The 26,928-nt window shown below is 34.7% G+C and overlaps 1 protein-coding gene across 5 annotated transcripts in view; it reads right to left on the minus strand.

Moving 5' to 3' along the window:
* LOC115211043 (dipeptidyl peptidase 4) overlaps window positions 1-26,928 on the minus strand; it is a 591,943-nt gene that overhangs the window by 41,443 nt on the left and 523,572 nt on the right. For all 5 annotated transcript variants that reach the window (XM_029779911.2, XM_029779910.2, XM_029779912.2 and 2 more), the window contains exons 9-12: window positions 18,299-18,459; window positions 7,658-7,758; window positions 3,999-4,122; window positions 1,281-1,319 (exon numbers count right to left, since the gene is read on the minus strand). In XM_029779911.2, coding sequence (XP_029635771.1) covers window positions 1,281-1,319; window positions 3,999-4,122; window positions 7,658-7,758; window positions 18,299-18,459 — 425 coding nt within the window. The remainder of the gene's footprint in view (window positions 1-1,280; window positions 1,320-3,998; window positions 4,123-7,657; window positions 7,759-18,298; window positions 18,460-26,928) is intronic.

Here is a 26,928-nt window from a genome sequence, read left to right on the forward strand (position 1 = left end):
TCCTTGGTGGCTGAAGATATATGCATCTCTGATCACAAGCAGAAGTAGTAGGGGTGCATCATAGCAATGTGTTGAAAGGAATTCTTTGGGGTTTGGATAATTCACCTTTGGAAATAGGGGTTTTTCACTCAATATCCTTAAACAACCCATATACAAGGACATTTTATGTGGGATGGGCTACTCAACCTGAAGAAAGTTCTAACTTTCCTGATTTGCAAGATCACGTGCTGTTTACTTTGATGTGAGATCACCGTGTTGCGCACATATGGTTGTGATGCATATGCTTGGTGTAACCTTATCAGATGGGTAGTCATGATGGGTATATTGGCCTTCGTATATTTTACCCCAATGTCACTTTGATGGCATGCACTGCTCTCTCACTCAATAATAATAATAATAGTGAAGAAAGACTTAGAAAAAAGTAATAATAATAATTATTGTTATTATTAAGGGGTGTTTTGTCTGTCCTTATGTTCCAAGTTCAAATTCTGCTGAGGTTCTCTTTGCTTTTCATCTTTTCAGGGTAGATGAAATAAGTACTAGTTATGCACTGAAGTCAATATAATGGGCTAGGCCCCTCCCTTAAAATTTCAGGCCTTGTGCATATAGTAGAAAGGATTATTATTCTTATCAAAGGTGGTGAGCTGGCAGACTCGTCAGCACACAGGATGAAATGCTTAATGGTATTTCACCTGTCGCTAAGTTCTGAATTCAAGTTCTGTTGAGGCCGACTTTGCCTTTCATCCTTTTGGGGTCAATAAATTAAGTACCAGTGAAACACTGGGGTTGATGTAATTGACAAGTACCCTCACAAAAAAATTTCAGGCCTTGTGCCTTTAGTAGAAAGGATTATTATTATTATTATTTCATTTACTTGTTAAAAAGAAATTTCTGCTACTCTAATTATTTTATATGTTTATCATTACTAAAATACTAAAAAAAGAAAAAGAATTATGGTTGAAAAATCTCTGAAATAATTATTTAGAGGTAGGATGCAAGATGAAATGATTAAAAGGTTGTTTCATAAAGCACTTTGAGAATATATTTGATTTTTCATCCATCGCAAACAAGGTTGCTGAGAGGAATTTTATCAGGAAGGACATACAAAGATTCTTTCAAGCACTCTGTCCAAAATGTCAATGTTAGTATTCAAAATATGCAACATTTTCTGAAATAATCCCAGGAAATTTCAAGGTGGGTCTGAGTACAATGTATACCCTGTATCCTACTCTCATAGGTCCTGGTTGCAAGAATATATAATTAAGTGACTTAGTATTTACCGTTTCCACCCAACCATGCTGTTTCTTCACTTCAGTGCTCTGTAATAATAAGAGAAAACAAAAAATAACCAGAAATTAAAACAATAAATTGCTTATGAATGTTATTTCAAGGGGAGAGGGTAAGAATAATACAATATCAAATATAACAATATCTCTTTTAGTATATCTTATGTTGTAGTGGAAATATATTCAGCTTTCAATAGATATTATTTTGTCATCAACTTTCATTGTCATTCTTGCTGTTGCATATCTCTGGTTTCCATAGTTTTAAGAAAAGAAGAGATGACTAATAAATATTCTCTGGGATATGATGCCAGTTATATCTTATAGGAAATCATCTCAGATTACAATTCTTGTGGAAACAACTGGATCTGACACTACTCATTATTAAATACTCATCAGTGTTGTTTACAGTGGTAAATTATACCATCTCATGAAACCTATTTACAACTAAGAGAACTTAAGTCATTGACAGATAAATGTCATGGTTATGGACACAATGTAAGCCCAGTAACAAAGTATGAATACTGTTCCCTCGATTGATCAGCCAGTACTCCATCAACTTAACCATCCATGCTCTCAGATATGTAACTGTTTCATTTATAGGTATCTCATACAATGGGTCTGTGAATAAGTTTCATATGCAAAGTTATGTTTAGCCTTTGTGTATCTGAAATGCACATTTAATGAAGGATCATATTTAGCAAATGAATTATCAATTATTATTATTTTAAAATCATTTTAAACTTTAATGCTTATCAAATTCAGTATAGTCTAAAACTCAGGATCTGACCCAAATTTTACATAAAGAAACCTTGCAGCTGTTGTTGTTGTTTGTCTTAGGTTAACTTGGAATAGACCTATGAGCTAAGTCATTTCACCTTTAACTATCCAACCCTGTGTGAGGGTATGTAGCTCTACATTATGTTATGTATCATTCCTTCTTTAAGATAGGATGGTGTGATTTGAAGGAAATTTTGCTGCTATTTCTAGTTAGTCTAATGACTTTATAGAACCTCCACTGTTGACTGGCTGATACAGCTGTTTATGACAATGGTAATGAGATATAATAACAGGAGGTATGAGGGGCCAGTGAAAAGTTCCTGGCTTTAAGAGTATCATGAAAGGCCTGGTTGGAAGCCCAACCTTCCGAGTTCTTTTACGAGCCTTAGAAAAACTGAAAGACAGTTGCAATAAGCGTATAAATTTGAGAGGGGAATTTGTTGGATAAAATCATAATTAACTGATGCTCCTGTATTTTCTATTACCTAAAGTCAGGAACTTTTCATCTCCCTCTCAAACTGAACCAAATATACAGTACAGTCAGTTGACTCCCATGAATGAATATGGCTTGGTAACATGTACCATGTTTCCAAAGATTGCTTTAGGTGCCAATGTAGTCATGAGCAGGCAAAGACATCTCCTCAGCTTCTTTATCCTTATCCCCGAAACACATCCAGGATGTGATAGCAAGTGGGGTAAGAGCTGCATCAGGATTGGTTGGTTCAAATATTGCAATAGACATTACACGATGTTGTTCAGCTGAGTAGACTAGAACAACATGAAGTGAAGTGCTTGCTTAAGGACACAACATGCTGTTCTGTCTAGGAATTGAACTCGTCAACTTATGAGTATGAGATGAACACTAAACCATTAGGCCATGCACTTTACAAAATGTTATGACATTACTGAATTATTTCATTTTCAAATAATTTTATTTTTAAATGCCAATTTTGTGTATTTAGTGATTCTTTCATCATTTGTTCAGTATGTGTGGTGAAGGCTATGCTTTGCTGAGGATGTTAGAGTATGTCCAAAACATGCCAGGAGTTGTCTTTTATATTTGCCAGTTAGATGTCATTAACTAATATTTTTTTTACCATACTTCCTATTCACTTCTTAAAAGATGATAGTTGACTGAATTTGTTTGATATAGCATCAATGTTTGACAAACTCTATTTTATGAGGCAGCAAATTGGCCAAATCGTTAGCATCTCAGATAGATTGCTTTGAAGAGTTCACCAGTCCTTTAAACTCTGAGATCAAATACTACTGAGGTCAAATTTGACATTTATCCTGATAAATAAAATACCAGTTCTCTGTCTGTCTGTCTGTCTCTCTTTCTCTCACTTTCTGTAAGTCTGATTCTCTTCCTTTTCTAGAAATTGACTGAGGTCAGACTGAAAGTGGGTTGGGCCCAACAAGGACTAAAAGTGACTAAGACACATTGTATGTCATGGTAGTGCTCCTATAACTCCTTTAGGAATTGAGGGCTCAAAGCAAAGCAAGGCATATGCGTTAAACACTAACTAACTGAAATTATACAGTTTGAAAATAAAACAATATTTTCTTTAACTAAGAATTTAACTGTAGTAGCACCTCAGTCAATAAACATCAGAAGTGAATATACTTTCACATATAAAATTTATTCACAATCAATATTTAATAAAAGTGTGTGATCTTTTTAATAAATATCATGCATATATATATAATCCAGGATTGGTTGGTTCAAATATTGCAATAGACATTACACGATGTTTTTTAGGCTACAAACATAACTCCACTTATTGCAGGGAGATTGGCACCAGACTGGTTATTTTATCAATGAAATACACCTGTTAAAAATGATCTTATAATTCTGATTCTTATCATATTGGAATGGATGTAAAATTGAGAACATTATCATATATTGAATAGATGTAAAGCAAAGTTACTTACAAAGTGGCACATGCCAACCCTTGAGCTGCACAGTGTGACAATACTGTGGTTTTGAGCCCTGGTTGCCCAGGACACTGCGACATAGTCATCGGACATCCACTCGACATGAGTTAAGTAGTAATCTCTATGGAAGAGAGAACAGAAGATTAATGAATCGTCTTATTTAAAATCATCATCATTAAAATCATTAATATTTACATAAATAAAACAGCACAGCTTGTGTTGTTATGCATAAACTGATATGCTGAGAACTTTGTAAAATATACAAAACAAAAAAAAAAAGAGCAAAAGAGTGAAGACTCTTAATACTTTGTCTGTCTAAATTTGATGTATATAAGACAGAATATATAAACAAATAACTGAATTGCCCAAGTAAATTGGTGTTGCAAAAAGGAGGAATCTAGTAATTTAATGGGGAAAACATGAAGAAAATATCATGCCCAGGTCTAGTCTGGCTCTGAGTGGTTGCACCTGTAAGGTTTCCAGCTATGGGTTCACATGCAAACCCCACTGTGACTAGGGGGAGGGGCGGTAGAATGCAGTCGCCGTATTCCCTGCATGGCATAAGAAGCGACTAAAAGGGGTGGGAGTGAAGGTACTGGGAATCCACTCTTCTTAGTAACTCCGTTTTCTAAAAAGACAACAAGAAAAAGACAAGGAGGTGGGAGAAGGTTAGCACTAAATCCCACCCTAGTACTAGGGTCATGGAATGTGTATGGGTGCAGTACAAGTGAAGTAAAGAGGAGAGAGATAGGGAGTGTGATGATGAGAAGGATGGATGCACTTGCACTGAGTGAAACTAAGATGAAAGGTAAGGGTATGTACCAGTTTGGTGATGTGGCTGGACAAGTGTCAGGAGTGGGAGGGCTCATGAGGAAGTGGCATTGCTGGTGAGTGAGCATGTGCGGGAGAGTGTGATGGAGTGGAGGGGAGTGTCTTCAAGGTTAATGTGGGTTAAGATGAGGTAGGGAGGGGAGATGTGGGTGTTTTTTAGTGCATATTGTCCAGTGGTCCAGGGACTGAAAGGAGTGAGGAAGAAGTCGAGGAGTTCTAGAGGAGACTGACAGAGTGTGTGGATAGGGTGGGGAAACGTGGCTATGTGGTGGTGCTGGGTGATTTGAATGCACATGTGGAAAATGGGCCGAGACTGCTGAGGACATGTGTAAGCTTGCAAGGAATGAAGCTAGTATGCTTCACTAGATGTGTAATGTCAGTGTGCATACATGACAGAGTGTGAGTGCCCTGAGAGAAAAGTTGGACATAAGAAGCATCAGATGTGGTGTGCAAGGGAGACAAGTGTACTGGTATGGTCATGTGTTGCGTATGGATGGGGATAGCTGTGTAAAAAAGTTGGACATAAGAAGCATCAGATGTGGTGTGCAAGGGAGACAAGTGTACTGGTATGGTCATGTGTTGCGTATGGATGGGGATAGCTGTGTAAAAAATGTCACAGTCTAGCAGTAAAGGTAACCTGTGGAAGAGGTGGACCCAGGAAGACCTGGGATGAGGTGGTGAAGCACAACCTTTGAACATTGGGCCTCACAGAGGCAATGGCTAGTGACCGAGACCTTTGGAGATATGCTGTACTTGAGAAGACCTGGCAAGCTAAGTGAGACCATATCCATGGCCTAAGTGAGACCATATCCATTTAAGAGTACCCTTCAATCACTGGGTAATAAACTGCACTTGCAAAGACCTGTTAAGTCAAGTGAAGTCAATGTTGTGACCAATGACAGTACTGCCTGATTGGCACCTGTGCTGGTGGCATGTAAAAAGCACCATTCAAGTGTTATCTTTGCCAGTGCCACCTGATTGGATCCTGTATCAGTGGCACGTAAAAAGCACCATTTGAGCATGGTCGTTGTCAGTGTTGCCTGACTGGCTTCTGTGCTGATGGCACATAAAAAGTACTATTCAAGCGTGGTCTATGCCAGTACTGCCTGATTGGCCCTTGTGTTGGTGGCACATAAAAAGCACCCACTACACTCTCGGAGTGGTTGGCGTTAAGAAGGGCATCCAGCTGTAGAAACTTTGCCAGATGTGACTGGTGCAGCCTTCTGGCTGACCAGCTCTCAGTCAAACCATCCAACCCTTGCCAGCATGGAAAGCGGGTGTTAAACAACGATGATGATATATATATATATATTTCACTCATAAGAAATAGGTAAGTAAATAAATAAAATAAACATACAGTTTATCAATATATAAATATAATTAGAAATAGAAATGAAAATAATAAATTGAACAATTAAATAAGTTCAATTCAATTTTATTATTTTATACAAATGAATGATACATCTCATAAATTACAGCTGTTTCTACACTATTAAAATTTATCTATCTATCTATCTATCTATATATATATATATATATATATATATATATATATATATATATATATATATATGTTGATATACATATTTAGATATATATATATATTTATATATATTAATATTATTAATAGTTAGGGAATGTAATAATTCCAAGCTAACAGGGAAAAAAATTTCAATTTAGCACATTAAACCAAAATTCACAATATATTATATATATATATATATATATATATATATATTATATATATATATATATATATAAATTAGAGACAAACTGCTATTTAGTTATTCCATCATAGTGAAAAGATATTATCTATAATAACCACATAGAAATTAATTAAATATCTTATAATTATTATTCTAAAAATCTCATAACAAATCATACATTAAATTGACTATGCGCATTTCAGGACTAAATATATAAATCAATAATATTAAAACTTAATTTTTAAAAATCTAAAATTCAATGTTAATTCAATTTAAAAATATTTAGCCACTCTTCAGGTTAAAAAAATAACATAAATAAATTTAGATATTATAATAAAATAATAAATATATACATATATGTATATTAACAGTAAATAATTCAATAAAATTTAACAATATTAATGTAAAGCAAAAACATGACTTATCTTATTGATGAAAACCAATTAAAAGAAATTTTAAACTTTAAACTTACAATCTAGCGTTGTAAAAAAACCTATCTCATAAAATGTGATGTAAACAATATATAATAAATAAATAAATAGATATATGTATTTATCAATAAAAATAAAAATAATAAAAAAACCTGATGTAATATACCATTTACGGGGAAAAATTCTAAATTCTCAATAATTTAAAACTACGACATTATATGCAAAATATAAAATCAATTAAATGTCCATAAATTTCTTTTAACTGGTTTTCATCAATAAGTCATCTTTTTGCTTTATATTAATATTGCTAAATTTTATCGAATTATTTACTGTTAATATACATATATTTATATATTTATTGTTTTATTATAATATCTAAATTTATCTATGTTATTGTTTTGACCTGAAGAGTTGCTAAATATTTTAAAATTTAATTAATATTGAATTTTAAATTAGTAAAAATTAAATTTTAATATTATCAATTTATATATTTAGTCATGAAACGTGTATAGTCAATTTAATGTTTGATTTGTTATGAGATTTTTAGAATAATAATTATATTTAAGTAATTTCTATGTGGTTATTATAGATGATATCTTTTCATTATGATGGAATAACTAAATAGCGGTTTGTCTCTAATTTATATCTATATAGATGTATGTTAAGATTATAATAATAATTGGCTTACGTTAAATATTTCTTGACTTCAGGTGTAAAGTTCAACTGTAATTGTAACGCACTTTGAAGGTTGACAACCTTCAATGTCACAATAGGATTTGGTGTCCCAGGCTAAAGAGAAAATAGTCACAAATTAATTATTTATAAATATATTTCAATTAAAAACTTTCAATAAAACAAATATAAATATATAAATTTTCCCTCCTTTGTATCTTTATAATAGCTGTAGAATCCACCAGATACTAGATTAAATGTTTTGCAGTATTTATTTTTGCTCTTCAAGTACCGAGCTCAAATTCTCTCATTCACATTTGTTAATAATTAAGTAACTGGGATTGGTTCAAAGGACTATATTCCTTTCCAAAAGGCTTGTGATTAATGTAAAAAAATCAAAGTTGCTATTACTACTCCTCTTGTCCCTAATCGACTACAGTTACTAATATATTCAGAGTTCAAATCTCACTGGTGATTGACTATCTTTTTGTCTCTCAGGCTTTAATAAAGTAAGTTCTAGTTATGTATTGGGGTTGATTCAAATCAAGTTATTAGAAAATAATGAAGCATCTAGTTTAGCTGCAAACACTAGTAAGCAAGTTTTTACCACTCCAAATGCTAAATATCAAGTGTGTATTAATTTGTACTGCTTAATCTTTAATCTTTTACTTCTTTAGTGCACAGAAATCAAAATGATGCATTGGTGTGCCATCCTGATTTCTGAGGTGACTAACCAGAAGAAGAGAACAAAATCAATAAACAATAATAGTTTCAAATTTTGACACTAGGCCAACAATTTCTAAGGGAGACAGGCACCCTGATTACATCAAACATAGAGCTCAACTGGTATTTATTTTATTGACCTCAAAAGACTATGGTAAAGTTAGTCTAAGTGGAATTTGAATTTAGTATGTAAAGAGCAGGAAGAAACCCCACTAAGTATTTTGTCCAAGATAATAATAATAATAATAATAATATAATAATAATAATAATCCTTTCTACTAAAGACACAAGGCCTGAAATTTTGGGGGAGGGGACTAGTTGATTACATCAACCCCAGTGTTTCACTGGTATTTAATTTATCGACCCTGAAAAGATGAAAGGCAAAGTTGATCTCCTTAGAATTTGACCTCAGAACAAGCAGACAGATAAAATGCCACTAAGCATTTTGCCTAGTATGCTAATGATTCTGCCAGCTTGCCACCTTAATAACAACAACAACAAAAATAATAATAACAACAACAACAAAAATAATAATAACAACAACAACAACAACAACAACAATAATAATAACAATGATAATGATAATAATGATGATTTCAAATTTTGGCGCAAGGCTAGCAGTTTCTGGGAAGGGGATAAGTCAGTTACATCAACCGCAGTGTTTGACTGGTATTTATTTCCTCGACTTCGCAAGGATGAAAGGCAAAGTCAGCTTTGGTGGCATCTGAACTTAGAATGTAAAGATGGACAAAATACTGTTAAGCATTTTGCCTGGCTTGCTAACGATCCTGCCAGCTAGCCACCTTAATAATAATGATAATAATTTTTTCTACTGGAAGCACGATGCCTCAAATTTGTGTTTTTTTAATTATCATAATTTTATATGTCAACCCTGCATATTTAAATAAGGACAAGAAATGTATATTAACATAGAATAACAGTGTGTTTTGTCTGAGTAAAGGGAAATGCTCTGACCCTGCCAACCACTGAACTATTACTCTCACTCAATCCCAACATCTTACAGGTCTCGAAAAAAATCATTGATAACAATTTTCTTCAGCATCTAAAGTTGCTTTCCATCTTCATTGACCATCAGGATGGCTTTGGAAAAGCCAGATCTAATGGAGGTACCACTATTCTTGAGATCTTCAGCAAATGCAATTGCATCTGACATCATAAAAAAAATCAAACATGTTTTGCTCAAGAATCTCTTAGCAAAGCTGATCACATTTAAGCTTCTGTTTCTCATCTCATGAGCTGGAAGCTTCTCAGACTGTACCTTTGAAATGTAAACTCATAAAGCTTTCTCTGACCCACACATTGTCAATCAACTCTGGTATATATCAATGTTTATTTATGTCCACCACACTTTTCAATCTTTATATCAATGACTTACTTGCAGCCTTTGACAAAGTTCACTTCTATACAAATAATACCACTTTTCACTTCACTCTAACTTTCTGCATATAGACACCATCTACATGCAACCCAGACACCTCATATCAAACTTACACTGCATCCACAAATAAATATGAAAGCATACTTCAACAGGGGCATGATAAACTCGTTATTTTTCAATTACATAACACATAATAATTGCAAATATTAAGGAAATAATTCTATACCACAATCTCTCTACTCTTGGATATATATATATATATATATATATATATCAAAAGGAAAATGGTAAATTCCCTATATATGAAGTGTTACTGCAAAAATATGGATACTCATTTCACCATTATATAAGAGAGAACTGGAAATAATAACTGGATAACAGCTTTATCATTTGGAAGGATACCATTGATAAACTTTGGGAATTCATTCAAATCAATACTAAATAATATAAACCATAACATTCAATTCACAATGGAATGTAGCAAAGAACAGCTCCCTTTCTTGGATATTCTTTTCTACTTTAGGCACAAGGCCTGGAATTTTGGGGGAGGGGCTAGTTGATTAGATCGACCCCAATACACAACTAGTACTTAATTTAACGACCCTAAAAGGATGAAAGGCAAAGTTGATCTTAGCAGAACTCAGAAAGTAAAGACAGATGAAATAGCATTAAGCATTTCGCCCTGTGTGCTAACATTTCTTCCAGCTCGTCGCCTTCCCTTTCTTGAATATTATGATAAAAAAAGTTGACAACCAAATTATAACTGACATTTATCATTAACCAACAGACTTGAAGCAATATCTTCTATTTAGCTCATATCACCCGAAACACACCAAAAGAAATATCCCCTTTAATTTAGCAAAAAAGATTTGCACTATAGTGTCCGACAGAAATACTCAGGACCTTTGTTTTCAAGGCCTCAGAACAATACTAACTGAAAGACAATATCCACCCTCACTTATAGATGATGAAATTAAGCTCGCCAAGAAATTAGACATTAAAACACCAAGAGCAACAAAACGTAACACCACACCTCATCTCAAAACACTACTGCATATATCAACTCACAACCATAGAAACAATGAGGCATACAACACTATTGTACAAAATGTACCTATGCTCACTAGAAATCCAAAAATTAACAACATTCTCTAAACACATGAATTCACCAAATGCAAAAAGCAACACAAATTACTAAAAAGACTTCTAACAGATGTGAAGCTTTACACAACAACCATGAAACCAACAGTTAAAAAGTGTGAACACCTAAATTGTGGAACATGCCCCAACCTACTGGAAAGTTCAGAGTTCCTAGTCAAACAAGAAGAGAAGTTCACAATTAAAAACAACTTCACTTGTGCTCCCAAGAATCTAATTTACCTTATACCTTGTTCAGGTTGTGGACATAACTATATAGAACAGATAAGTATGACACTGAGACAGAGAACCACACTACATAAGGAACAGATCTGGTCCCCACAATACAGACAAATTCCTTTGAGTGAACACATGGAAAGATATGCAGGTAATATCCAACCAAACTTTACAGTTTTCCCCATCTATCAGTGCAAAGAAACAATTACTATACAAGAACGTTTAAATAAAGAAAATTTGTTCATTGAAAAATACAGAACATGTCTAAATATGAACACATAACCAACTTTGATCTCAGTATATATTTTAATTCATGATCACATACCCATCACTATACATATTTCTTCTCACTACTTCAGCTTTTGAGTTTTTGTGTATATTTATCCCTTCCCTGAAAGATAAACAATTACACCCCTGTCCTCAATAATAACGATCGCCAATTACTTCCCCTTAGATTTTTCTACACGAATCATTCATTCATAAGCTTCTCCACACACAGCATGGACTCAAATCTTCTGAAGAAAATATGACATTACAATAATTTCAATGTCCATGATTAGTGAAAGCGAAACAGGTCAACAAACACAATATAAAATATATCAAAAAATATATTAAAACTATGCAAAGTGTATGCATTTTCCTTCTTTTATTTCATACATATTTTTTGTATTACAACTCACCATGTAGGAATAACCAAAATTCCTTCCATGGTGTTCCTATATATGTATATATAACAGGATACGTTACAATTAAACTGCTGGAAGTCTGTGAGACCGTGTAATAATGAACATGGAAATGAAAAATATTGTTTACAGTTTTTATTCATACGCCAGATCAGTAGGTAAGCCTTAGTAGTAGTTGGCAGTTCAGTGGTATAAGGAGGATGACAACAATGAAATGCTCAAGCACCCTTAGATGTGTGTGCCTGGGAAGAATAGCTGTTTGCCAGAAAGTGAAGACATATGCCATGTGGAATCAAAGAAAAACTAAATAGGAACTCTGTGAGTTCCTATTTATACCTATGGTGTGTGTGTGTGTGGGGGGATGACTCAATGTTTGCTTGAAAGCAAAAGGATGTATATGCTTTATCTATCCTAATTTCAAAATGACCATATAAATTTCCAAGCACTAATGCCGAAACAAAGGCAAGGATGTAGTAAAAATCTAGGTTACCGTTTCAATTTTTAACTTATAAATTCAGGAAGCAATCACACACACAGAGGCACATGTATATAGCATTCAACTAATATTTATTCAATTGTCTAAATAACTATATAACAAATTAATCTAAAAATATTTTATTTGAAATTTTCATGATATGATTATTGATATATTTCTAAAAGATTTGCTTTAGATAAAGATTATTAAAACAACAAATATAATTATATATACTAAAGTTTCTGATCCAGTAAAACATCATCATATTATCAAAAAAAAAGTATACTCTTAATATGTATAAAATCAACAACAAGTAATATATATATATAAATAAATGTGCCCTTTTAAAGCCTAGCCAGGTTCATAGGCCCGGTTTCCTGGTTTCTATGGCTTATGTGTTCCCCAGCTGGACGGGATGCCAGTCCATTGCAGCGTTACTCATTTTTGCCAGCTGAGCAGACTGGAGCAATGTGAAATGAAGTGTTTTGCTCAAGAACACAACATGTCACCCAGTCCAGGAATTGAAATCCCAATCTTACGATCATGATGCTGACACCCTAACCACTAAGCCACGTGCCTCCACACACACACACACACACACACACACATATATATATATATATGTATGTATATACTCAAAACAATATTACATATATACACACACACATACAAAACTAGAACTGCCTCCCTATGACTAAGGCTTCACTTTCCATCTAATGAATACTTCAGTTCTGATCAACTGTTGATTGCCTATAAAACTCACTCCCTGTTCACTACTCCTCCACAAGCTACACAGACAAAAATCCTGATTGTTCTGAACAGAAATCATCCAACTGATTGAAGTTTCTCTTAGCAAAACATTAGAACTTCTAAATGAGCTGTTTTTATATTCAGCAATAGCTAATTGCATATCTATCATCATCATTCTCCCTTAATGTCCATTGTCCATGCTGGAGAGCTGCACCAGATTCCAGTCTGATTTGGCTTGGTTTATACAGCTGGATGCCCTTCCTAATGCTGACCACTTTACAGTGTGTACTGAGTGCTTTTAACATAGCACTAGCATGAGTTCTTCTATATGGCACTGGAACAAGTGCTTTTTACGAGGCACCAGCACAGGACTCTTGCATATAGTAGTCTTCTTGAATATCTCTTTTACTTTCATTATTCACACCTGACACTTAACACTATGCCTATTCCTTTCTCCCCAAAATGTGATTCCACTGGAAGGGCATCCAGCTGTAGGAACACTGCAAGATCAGACTGGAGCCTGGTGCAGCCTCCTGGATTCCCAAACCCCGGTTGAACCGTCCAATCCATGCTAGCATGGAAAACGGACGTTAACGATGATGATGATGATGATGACTGCTCTATTCCTTAAAGTATATAAAGGCTCCATTTATTTCATCATAATTTAAACATGGTTTTAAATGCACTCATTCTGGTTCAAGTTGTCTGTGGGGTTTCTTACTATAAATAGCCTCCACCCAGCTCAACAGAATATTTTCATTCAACTTTTATTAAATCCATACCAGCACAATTGACGTGTCTACACTGGTCGATACCTTTGAATCATCAACATTTTCAATTTATTTTGCACTCAGCCTTTCTTGAAAGTTAATGTGACACATCGAAACAATTAGAATTGATTACTAGATTTCGATTACTGAGGAGGTTGAAGAGAAACACACATGAGAAAGAGGCAGAGAGAGAAAAAGTCAGTACAAACAATAAAAACACAAAGGAGCGAGAGAGAGAGAAAAGATCAATGGGAAAAACTGAACAGAAGCAGAAAGAAAAATTTGAGGTTAAAAGAGAGAATGAGAGATTCAGACGCAGCTTGAAAACCCAGTCAAGACTATGTATAATAAGTTTGTATTGAGTTGTTTTGTCTGAGAATGTATGTTGTGTTTATAACAATAATTTAACAATAACCCTAACATTAACTTATATGTGCATGTGTGTGTGTGTGTGCCTATCTATCTATGAAGATATGCATTATACCTCTAATAGAAACTGTGAAAGTATAATGAAATGTAGAATGAAGAATAATTGTAAACTGCTAGCATGTTGGCATCAAAAGTTTCTTTCTGTATAGTTGACAAACTATGATGCTCCATTGCAGTAAAGCAAGAACAATGTGTTGACATGTAATCCTTGTAGCAGTTGAATCTAATTATTTGGATGGGTCATCATGTTGACTTTGAAGAAAGGATGCATATAATATTAATTTAATACAGAGAGATCAGAGCAGAATAATCTCCACTGGAGCAAATACCGTAAAGCCTCGAGTATAATCCACATTTTTTCCCCAAAATTTAAAGGTCAAAATCCCTAGTGCGTACTATATATACGAGGTTAAAAATGAAAATTATTTTCTCAGCAATGTCCGAGTCTATTTGCTGTCCGGCAATGTTTATTCAGACGCATTTTGTGATGTCAGGTGCGAAAATGCCTTAAGCTAAGCCTGAAAGCAATGAAGTCATAAAAGAATCATCCATAACTTGCAGTAAGCAACATTTATTAAACATTATTACTGTTATTTCTTTATTTTCTGCAAACAAAATGCACACAAAAGCTACACGTTTGCATTATGTTATATGTAATATAATAATAAAGGACGTTACTGTATACATTTTTACAAACCAAGGATGTTATATAGACCTCCTTGACTCAAGTTAGAGAAGGGGTGTGTATTATACACAAGGTTTAGGTTTTTCAGAGGTACAGCACCCTAAAAACCCCCTGCGTATTATACTCAAGGGTGGACTATATTTGAGAATTTACGGTATGCAACATTCTGGGTATTTTATATGCAAACACTCTAATGTTAATTTCTACTAAGTCAGTGTGTTTAAATAAATTACAACTGAATAAAAGAGGGTATGGTCATGGCTGGGATGTCTTGGATTATAGATCTGCTCATTTCAAGCTGATGAAAATGAACAATCCCAACATCTGAACAAACATTTACAGGCTCGCTGACAGTGTTGTTGTTGTTGGGAGATTTTCCCACTATTTGTAGCAGGTCAAGTGAAAGTGGGCTGTGATATACAATTTGGGCGTTTTACTTACAAGTTTAGACTAGAATACATTTTCATGAGAGCAATCAACCAGGTTTCTTTAAATGTCAACCTTGAACTTCTTAACAAGGCTATATTCAAATTCCATTGTTTAATCATTGATCAGCTTTGATCAGCAAGCCTATGATTAAGAGCATACTAGTTTTGATCATCCGATCTTTTATGATATACAAACTATACATCTTTTCTTTTGTAAGATGGTAGAGTGTGATATGAAGGAGTTTCACTGTTGTTTCTGGCAAGTTAAGTGACAATAAGTTCCCCTGGCTAACTCAGGCCATACTCAACCTCAATGACATGGTAGCAGGCAAACCGCTTCCTGCATTACACAGCAAGTCACTAAACCTTTAATTAGTTACTAATATATTTTGTAGTACCAACTGTCAAACAGCACAAATTTTTGACCATGGCTCTGTTGTGTAATGAAATAAAGTGAAGAAATGTAAAAAAAAAAAAAAAAAAAAAAAAGAAAAAGAAAAGAAAATGTAACCACATGGCTCTGGGTCCCGCTGTGTAGTACCTTGAGCAAATGCCTTCCATTTTAGTTCTGGGCTGTCCAAAGCCATGTGAGTGGATTTGGTGAATGAAACTGAAAGAAGCCCTTCATATATATGTATATATCTATGTGTATGTGTCTTTGTGTTTGTCGCCCATCACCACTTGGCAACTGGTGTTGGTTTGTTTATGTCCCTGTAGTTCAGCAAAAGAAACTGATAGAATAAGTAACAAGCTTTTAAAAAATTAGGGTTGATTCATTTGACTAAAACTCTTCAAGATGGTGTGCAAGCATGGTCGCAGTTCAATGATTGAAACAAGTAAAAGAAAAGTCTTTTTTTTTTTCCTTAAATCATATCTGTAGACAAATGAAGATTGGCCTGATCAGATTTGGCTCAAATTTAGACTCTCTTCATAGGCTATAAACTAACTTTTGCCTGTCTATTGGGAAATATTGCTCATAGTTATTTATATAGTTACTTCCGTAAATATGAACTTCAATCAATCAATAAATCCAATTAGCATATATAATGCTTTTCTGGCAGCTAGGTCAATTAAATGATCATTGATGCACTAAGCTGCATATTTTGGGTAATGGATTTACTGATTTCTTGAAGTCTTTCTTTTTTAAGACTATATACATCACTATAAGATATATTCTGCTGTAGGCAAAGTCAAGCATTTGGTTTCTGAGAGAAAGTCTGAACTAGGACCAAATACTGGTCATGCCAGTCTCACTTTTTTGGTCCATGAAGAAATTAAGGATAAAAAAGACTTGTTTAGATTTGTTCAATGTATTTTTAGAGCACAGTGATAGCTAGAAAACTTGTACTGTTAGATGGGGTATATTCAATATTATATTCAATAGTATATTTCTATTAACTAAATCATGTTGTCAGCCTTTTCTGACTGCACTGGAGATACCAAAAAAAAAAAAAAAAAATGAAATGAAATCTTTTGTCCACTGGAGATCAAATAAAATGTTACTTGCAAATTGGAAAGTAAATGTAAAAAGAAAATGACTAACACAGAAGATTAAATAAAAGAAATTTTCCACACTTTATGTGGAAAGCTTAAAAGAAAACTACGTTTTAAAGTTTAAAATTTAAGCAAAAATATAGAGAACTATTATTCTTTTACTTGTTTCAGTCATTTGACTGCAGCCATGCTGGAGCATTGCTTTAAAGGGTTTTAGTCAAAGAAATCGACCTCAGGACTTATTCTTTGTAAGCCTAGTTCTTCTTCTATCAGTTCATTTTGCTGAACTGCTAAGTTACAGGGACATAAGCCCAACAGCATCAGTTGTCAAGTGATGGTGGGGAGGGGACAAACACGAATATATACATATACATTATATATATATATGTGTGTGTATATATATACACACACACAAAATGAGCTTCTTTCAGTTTCCATCTAACAAATCCACTCTCAAGGCTTTGGTTGGCCTGAGGCTATAGTTGAAGACACTTGCCCAAGGTACCACGCTGTGGGACTGAACTCAGAGCCATGTGTTTGGGAAGCAAGCTTCTTACCACACAGCCACACCTGCACCTATTAATTGCCCTATTTCATTAATCATACTTGTATCTTGCTGCATTTTCATGTCATTCAAATATTTGAATTGATTTTCTAAATCCTGAAATTATGTTTTTATAAATCTTCTAAGATGCTTCTTGCACCATAATGCACAAGCATTATGGCACAGTATTTATGACCTGCTGAATAAGTCCTTATTTTTAATAACTGACCACTATCATACGCTTACGCGAAGTCAGAATTTTGACTGAGGGATTTTTCAGTTATTAAAATGGAACCCCAATTAGCCATTTAATTTGCACTTTTCTGCTCTACTGTTCTTATCATTTTCACAGTATAGCATCTGTGACTAAGGCATTTAACATTCAATTGGCTAAGTTCACTAAATTCTTGTTACTAAATTGTTGTTGATGTTGTTTAAATCCAGTTTGCCCTGATTGTGCAAACCTTTGATTAAAGTGGTTATAGAAATGTAAAGCAAGGGTGTGGTGTTCACCTACTTTTTAGCTCATGGTTGGGAGGATTGTCGTGTCAACTCCCACTCCTCCTCAACCTGAGCTTCAAAAACTTTAGCATAGCTCTAATTCCTAAAACCCATTGCCATCACCAGATCAAAGATTTTCAAATCATAAGCACCACTTCTCCTTTCTCAAGTAGCATGCATCCAAGATCACATCAATGTGACCTTCTTATTTTAAGACAGTAATGTGTAATGTGAATGTGACTTAGTCACTGTTTCTAGGAGATCAGATAGCAATGTAAAAGATCCTGTAATACAGTGAGGTAAAGTTTGTTGATATAAGCTAGTTGTATCAGAGGTTTACATTATTTCAAAGAACTGTGAATAACAACAGCATCAAGAAGGAGTAGGAAATAGTTTACTTACTTTAGGATATGGAATACGGTTGATTTTTGGATATTCATCATCCATGTAGCCATAATATGGATATTCAAACATTCGAACACCCCTGTCATCGAAAGTAGCATAAGCAAGGCATTTGCCAGTCTTCGAAAACCATATGGCTTTGTTGCTGTAGAGAATTTCCTCTGATAAATAGAGAGGAAGAAAGTTAGGATTAGAGAAAAAACAGAAAGAGAGACAGAGGGAGCAAGCAATAAATCATTGTATTTATTCACATATAATGCAAGAAATCTAATGTAAAACAACAAAACAGAACAAAAAGAAAACAAAAAACTAATAGTCTAATTTGTTGGGTAACATTATACTCAGGTGAAAAACACAAGAAATCTTTGAAAACAAAGATACTAAAGACAGTACTCATGAGACACTTAAAGACTGTGTACACTTTATTAAAGTGTGGTTGTAAAACTATTAGGTTGTTCAGATTTTTGAAAACATTTTTTTTCAAATTCGGTTCAAGATGTTATTTTTGGAGTGTTTAGACTCCAAGAATGTAATCTTTATATATAAAACTGTAGTTGTGTGAGTGTCTGTCCCCTTCGATTTAGATTCCTAACTACTCCCACATTTTGCGGTGCAGTTTAACCAAAACCGGGTATCTTATAGTCGTGATTCATATTGAGCCCTTCTACGATGAGTCTACGATTTAAAAAATAATTTATCATCATTTTCTTCCATTTTCAAGCATATTCTTTTAAAGGGAAGTAACTCTCTAAAAATGTCTACGATGAGTCAACGATTTAAAAAAAAATTTACCATCATATTTTTTCCATTTTTAATGCATTTTTTTGCTATTTTTTGGCTATAACTCTCTAAAATGCTTATATAGTTATTTCCCTTACAAACCCGAGCAACGCCGGGCGATACTGCTAGTATAATATAATAATATAACAATACCAGACTAGATTCAAACTGGGAACCTTAATTCCTCTTAACTAAGAATAGTGACGACCAAATCCACTTGACCACAAATGCATATACATGTACATCTGCTAACAACAACTATCTCAAGCATTTAAACATTTAATAGTGGTGGTAACAGAAGTAGTAATAATAACAGTACTGGTAGTACCTGTTACAAATTTGTAATATCTGATTATAATAGAGTATAACTATAAACTTGTGTACATACTATGTAAGAAATCAATATTATATGTTTTCTCAAGATATATTGACTGAATATTCTTATTGAGTGCTTTCTTAACAAATTTATTTTGGAAATGTAAACAGATATACTTTGTAACCATGTGGCTTTGGGCTTGTTTCCACCATGTAAGAATCTTTTACTATTGTCATAAGGCAACTGTTTCTTTGAGGATGAATTTAGTAAACAGAAACTGCAAGAATCCCATTGTACACACACACCTTTTATATATGAATGTGTGTGTGTGTATGCAAAAATGTACTTGAATACTGATGTCTCTTTATGACATTGTGACTTTGCACTTAGGAAAATATTTGGGACAGAAAGTTTCATACTTGAGAAACAGGTAAGAATTGGTGACAAGAAGAACCTCTGACTGTTAAATCCTGCCTCAAATAACTATCCAACTAAACAGAAAGAGAGAGAGAGAGAGAGAGAGAGAGAGAGAGAGAGAGAATATGAAAGTGGATAAAAAGGATAATTTTCCATGCTTTTTAGAGCAACATGTTTTACTTCAGTGAAATATAAACACGCTTGTCCTTCATTCATCGGCTTAGCTATCAATAAATTAATATATTGATTTATATCATTAACAAAAAGTCACACATTTTAGAATAGAACACAGTTGGCTAAACTGACCTGAATGTTTAACTAGAATCATTTGCCAATCCTAAATAATTCCAAACTTAAAGAGACAAAACTGAATACTATTTGTATAATATTTTGTCCAGTGTTTTATTAATTCTAACATCTACAACCTTTAAACCTTTCATAACAATATTTCTGATTAAATAAATGCATTGTATATTTATTTTCATTGTTAGTTAAAATGATTGAGAATTTGGAGGAATTTAATTGAATAACTAAGTTTTTCATCATTAAGATGATGTTTGGAACACAAAAGGTTTTTCGATAATGGCCTTGTACCTAATTTAGAAAGGCAGCAAGCTGGTAGAGTTATCAGTGCATCAAACAAAATGGTATTTCTCCCAGCTCTTTACCTTCTGAGTTCAAATACTGTTGAGAGTGACTTTGCCTTTCATCCCTCCAGGAGTCAATAAAATAGAATATCAATCAAGTGCTGGAGTTGATGAGATAATAACTGACCTCTTCCCTTGAAAATTGTGGGTCTTATGTCATAAATTGGCACTCCATTGTTTACGATGGTAAGGGATCCAGTTGAACTGAATAATGGAACAGCCTGCTCATGAAATTAATGTAGAAGTGGCTGAGCACTCAACAGACATGCATATATTTAACTTAGTTATCAAGGAGATTCAACATGACACTGAATGTGACAAGGCTAGCCCACGGAAATACAGGTACTACTAATAAACTTTGCTAGCTGAGTGGACTGGAACAACGGGAAATAAAGTGCCTTACTTAAGGACACAATGCACCACTGGAAATCAAACTCATGACCTTATGATTGTGAGTCAAATACCCTAACCACTAAACCATGCACCTTCACTGTGTCATAAACACTACAGACATGAAAGTACTGGCAGGTGGGACTGTCTGAGATGTGTACAGATCAATGAAAGCATGCTGCAGGTATTTGTGTAATGTCTGAGCATTGCTGACTTGTGGAGTTATACCAAACAGCTGTTGTTGCTTATAGAATGAATCCAGTAATTGGTTGAGTTCATCATGAGGATTATCCATCCATCTATCTTTAACAAAGCAGGGTAGGTAGTATTGCTCTGTCTAGTAGCAAGTTGTGTGGTGGATGAGGCTGAAGGGAGAGAGGAAAGACACCTTCCTCTTCAGTTAAGCTCATATCAACTTTCTTAAGTTTCATTTGGAAAGGAAAATAAGGTTGGATAGGGAACTACTTGAATTTGTAAAAAGGTGGGTGACTGTGGCAAAAATGGTTATGGAGAACAACAGTTAGGTGAGGGCTTGTGCCTTTGGTGGTCTGTGGGTTTCTTTGATTAGCTTGAGTTCGAGGTTCTCTTTTAACGAGAGGATTGCATCATTAATGTGTTCCCATACATTGTATATTATGTGTACTTTTTGTCTCACTGTCTTTTTTTTTCACTGTCTTTTCCTTTTCTTTCACATCTTTAATTGAATGCCCTACCACACACACACACATACTGTTGACTGTCCTTGTGATGTCGCCCCTCGTCTATGTCCCTGTGGCAAATAAAAGAAACCACCACCATCATCATCACTATTATATGAATCATGAACTGTTGTTTTGGATAAATTTAGAAAGAGAAAAGTCAGTTATTTAAAAACAATATATATCTATGTTACATTTGATTGACCTGGATTATAAGTTAGTGAAGAAATCAATCCAGCTAACAGCAGTAATGGCAGCAGTTACAAGAACAGTAGAAACAAGAATAAGATGCAAAGCTTTAAACCATTAGCATCAAAGAATTGTGAAGCATGAGAAATCTCCAGGGGAAATTAATCAAGTACGATGCATTGGGAAAGAGACTATACAGCTGTTCTTAGAATCAAATACATTAATTGAAGACTTCATTTTTATACAGGTCTGAGACAATTACTACTAGAAATGATTTTGTTTATCTGCCTTTCCTTTTGTAAAGCATAAATATGATGTAAAGGAAGTTGAATTGGCTTCAACCAAGAATTGGTTGTGTTCACTCAATCTGCTAGAAATAGTAACTAAATATCCATCATATCCTACCCTACTGTCTCAGAAAGAAAGATATGTTTATAATGTGGCTTTGGGTGAGCAGAGCTCGAATACCTTTAATTATATGTTTGCTCAACCAATCATGCCTGATCTGGCTGCTGCCACTGCCAGCAACTTTGCTTCCAGTCAGCAAGGGATTTACTCATATTTCACGAGGCTTGACCCAATCATATTTTGTATTAATGTCTTCTTTTGATATTATGTTTTAGTTAAGATCTTAAAATATCAGAGATTAAAATAAGTAGCTAACTATTTTGATGTTCATACATTTCATAAACATTAGCATTAACAGAGAGATGTGTAGGATGGTGAGAGGGGGGTGCTATGCTAAGAGAAGTAAAGTTGAGCTAGGAGGAATAAATGAACAGGTAAAAAGAGGAGGTGATACTTGAGAGAGAGAGAGAGAGAGAGAGAGAGAGAGAGAGAGAGAGAGATAGATAGATAGATAGATAGATAGATAGATAGATAGATAGATAGATAGATAGATAGATAGATAAGTTTCTTTATTGGCCACACAGGGCTGCACACAGATGGGACAAGTTACAAGGTAGAGCTTTTCTTTTGGGGGATGAAAAATAAAAAAAGGGGGTGGCGTAGGTTTTCGATCAAGAGGGATCGTAAAAGGGAAGAAAAGAACAAAAAAAAAGAAAAAAAAAGAAAAAAAAGAAAGAAAAAGAAAATAGATAGATAGATAGATAGATAGATAGATAGACAAACAGACAGACAGAGGTAGATGGATAGATAGACAGGCAGACAAACAGATAGATAGAGAAACATAGATAGAAAGATAGACCAGAAGTACAAAATATCAGAAGTTAGAAATTAAGAGGTTTAGCGGTTTTTGAGATGTAGATTAGATAGATAGATAGATAGAATCTGTAGAAATGAGTTGTGAGGGGAGACTGGTATGTATGAGCAACTGTTGGTCTTCCATAATCAACCTAGCCTGGACTTGTGCCTTGAAGGGGAACTTTCTAGGTTCAATCCCATGGTCATTCATGACCGAAGAGGGTCTACAAACTCACAGCATATCTTGCTGGGTGTGATGGAAAGTGTCAGCTTTCCACAGCCAGCAGACTAAGGTGACACTCATTTACTGGTCATGCTTCAAGAACTCTGTGAATTCTTGCAGTTCCAAGCAATGCTAATTTTTGTAGGTGCTCTACCTTTGCATTTATATCAATCTATTTGAGCCTTGATGGTAGTTGCGTGCTGATGCTTCCAAGTGCACCAATTACTCTAGGTACCACATCCACTCTCCTCATTGATCACAACCTTCGAATTTCCCACTTCAAATCATCGTAGTTGTTCAGGTTTTCTTCTTCTTCTTTCTCTTTGATCTTGTTATCACCGGGTCATGCTATGTCAATCATCATGCATGTTCTCTTTTTCTTCTTTTATTGTCATTATTATTGAGAGAGCAGTGCATGCCATCAAAGTGACATTGGTGTAAAATATACAAGGCCCAGTATACTGATCATGACTACCCATCTGATAAGGGTACACCAGGCACATGCATCACATTCATATATGTGCAATATGATGATTTCATATCAAGATAAACAGCGCATGACCTTGCAGGCGGGGCTCAATTAGAATTTTCTTCAGGTTGAGTAGCCTATCCCACTCAAAAGGTTCTTGATTAAAGGTTGTTTAAGGATAATGAACGAAACACCCAAGTTTCCAGAGGTGAATTATCCAAACCCCAAAGAATCCCCCTCAACACATGGCTATAACTGATACTCCCCGACTACTTCTGCTCGTGATCAGAGATGCACATATCATCAGCCACACCGCATTTTGGCTGTGGCTTTAGCTGGTTAAATCAACCTCAATATTAGGCTGGTACTGAGTGGTACTTTAATTTTATTAATTCAAAGAGAATGAATGCCAAAGCTTGTTAGGTGCAGGCATAGCTGTGTGGTAGGAAGTTTGCTTCTCAACCACATGGTCTTGGGTTCAGTCCCACTATATGGTACTTTGGGCAAATGTTTTCTAACATAGCCCTGGGCCAACCGAAGCCTTGTGAGTGGATCTGTTAAACTGAAATTGAAGAAAGCCCATCATATGTGTGTGTGTGTGTGTATGTGTGTATGTGTGTGTTACAGCCTCCTTGCCTTGACTTCATGTGATAAATGTAAATGTCATCATCATGTAAGTGGTGTCCTCCATTTCCAATCTTCCATGAAAACATGGAGAAATATTTACCTCACTTGGAAAACAGGTGAGGGTTGGAAACAAGAAGGGCATCCGGCTGTAAAAAATCTGTTTCAATAAATTCCATCTGACCCATGCAAATGTGGAAAAGAGGATCTTAAACGATGATATGACATAAGGCTACAAATTTTGAATCAAGTATTTGACTGGTACTATGTTTTATCAAACCCTAAAGGATCAAAAGGCAAAGTCAACCTTGATAAGATCCAAACTTGGAATGGAAAGAGATGCAATTAAATAGTGCAATGCATTTTGCCTGCTGTTTTAGTGATTCTACCATTCCAATACCCCTAAAGTACTATTCTGTTATATACATTTTGCTATATTTCGGTATGAGTTGATGACAACACTGTGAAGAGCATAGTATATTTAACCTCATTAACTTTTTAATCAATGTGACACTATATTCTGTATATATAGGATATTTGTAAGATGTGATATCCATATGATCGACATATACTGGGACTTGAGAGCAATCTAAAGCATTTTCATATCACAATTTCTCAGCTTATAACTTCTGATTTACTAAAAAAAAAAAACACACATAAAACCCAACAACTATAAACAAATCTCCATAGGTAAATTTAGTTAATCCTTGTTATATACACATAATGAAAAATTGAGTAGGATGGAAGGGCATGAAATATGGTGAGAGTTGGATAAGTAGGCACACCCAAATGTTCAATCAACTATATTTGTAACACAGCTCTGTTGGAATAGGATTGACTGGGGTGGGTGAACTTGAGAGGGGAAAGGAGGGCATACAACAATATATAATTAGATATTCCTTGTAAATGCCAATGACCATCATGACATTTCTGTTGCATAGGGTAACATGACACATTGATTTATGTGTGTGTGTTTGTGCGCACATGTGTGTGAAAGCAGAAATGAAGGGGCAAACATTATGGTAAAACTTCACAATGTCATTTAATTTAGTTATATAATATTATAACATAACACACTTGGCAAGCGCAAGTGTGACCATAACCTTGTGGCTTATGCTAGGGGGTGTAACCAGTCAACTTATGCGTGCCTTTCCTTCATTGGACACTAAACTCTGCTTGTGAAGACCAGTTGAGGCAAGTGAAATCGAAATCAAACTCGGTGACTGGCATCTGTTGCTAGTGGAGCACTAAGAGTACCATACGAGTGAGATCATTGCCAGAGCAACAAGCTGGCCTTTGTGCCGATGGCACATTAAACACACCATTCGAGCGTGATCGTTACCTGCGTTGCCTTACTAGCACTTGCGCTGGTGGCATGTGAAAAAAACATTCGAGCGAGGTCGTTGCCAGTGCCGCTGGACTGGCACATGTGCAGGTGGCACATAAAAAGCACCATTTGTGCGTGGCCGTTGCCAGTACCACCAAATTGGCACATAAAAGCACCCACTACACTCCCAGAGTGGTTGGAGTTAGGAAGGGCATCCAGCTGTAGAAAGTCTGCCAGATCAGATTGGAGTCTGGTTCGCCAGACCTCAGTCAAATCGTCCAATCCATGCTAGCATGGAAAGTGGACGTTAAATGATGACGATGATGAATATTATAACATAATGAAGAGATGTATTTAGTCTCTAACAGCTGTTTCTAGAACATCCCATCTATTGGAACTTCATGCTGAGCAAAGATTCCATGTGCCAAGTAAACAGTCATCAGAGAATGAAAAGATAAACAGATGTAACTGTGGAAGAACATTACACAACAGCTAACTAATATTATTTATTGTTCATATTGTCTAAAAGAGGAGCAATTCAATTAAAGTCCAATTAAAATATGTATTCATGAGGTAAATCCATGAACAAATGAAGAGAGTTGGTAATGTCCAAATAAAGAATTGTGTAGTTACGATCCATGGTAAGTGGAAAATAGGAGTTAGCAGTTCCAATGTTGGAAAAATACAATAGCTATATTCCATCCAATGTATTTCTGTACAGTTTCCACTGGCTCAGTTCCACTCACAAGGATTGGCTCAACCGAAAGCTATGACAGTAGACACAAGCCCAAGGTGTTAGGCATGTGGTAATAAGATAGACATATTGTAAAATATCAAAAAGTTGGGGAAACAATTATATCTTATTTATCACAGAAATAATTTGTTGCTATTCCCCCACACCTGATAAGTTTAGATAGAAAAGTGGTATATATTGTTTATTTTAGGCACATCAGCTCATATACGAGTGGGTATCTGTGTGAAACTTAGAATATGTAAAAACTGGTTATTTGTAGTTATTTAAGTCTGTCGGAATGTCAAAATTTCTATTTTATTATGCTTATCAAATTTTAATGCTTATTCATATTGTTTTGAATTAATCATGTATTATGTTGTAGCTTTGATATTTTGATGATGTGATTTTTAGAACAACATTGCAGGGTAGGTGTGAGAGGCCACATTTGGGTAAGTTGAATATAAAACAGGTTGAATATTTGGTTCAGACAAGGCCAGTTTAAATGCTAAAGAATGAAACTGATCTATTCCTGGCATATTGTAGATCTCAAATGTTTGAAAGAAATATTTGAATATCCGAAATATAAAATTATAATGGAGCAAGTTGATAAAAAA

This window comes from Octopus sinensis, linkage group LG4, assembly GCF_006345805.1.
Source record: "Octopus sinensis linkage group LG4, ASM634580v1, whole genome shotgun sequence".
NCBI classification, from domain to species: domain Eukaryota; kingdom Metazoa; phylum Mollusca; class Cephalopoda; order Octopoda; family Octopodidae; genus Octopus; species Octopus sinensis.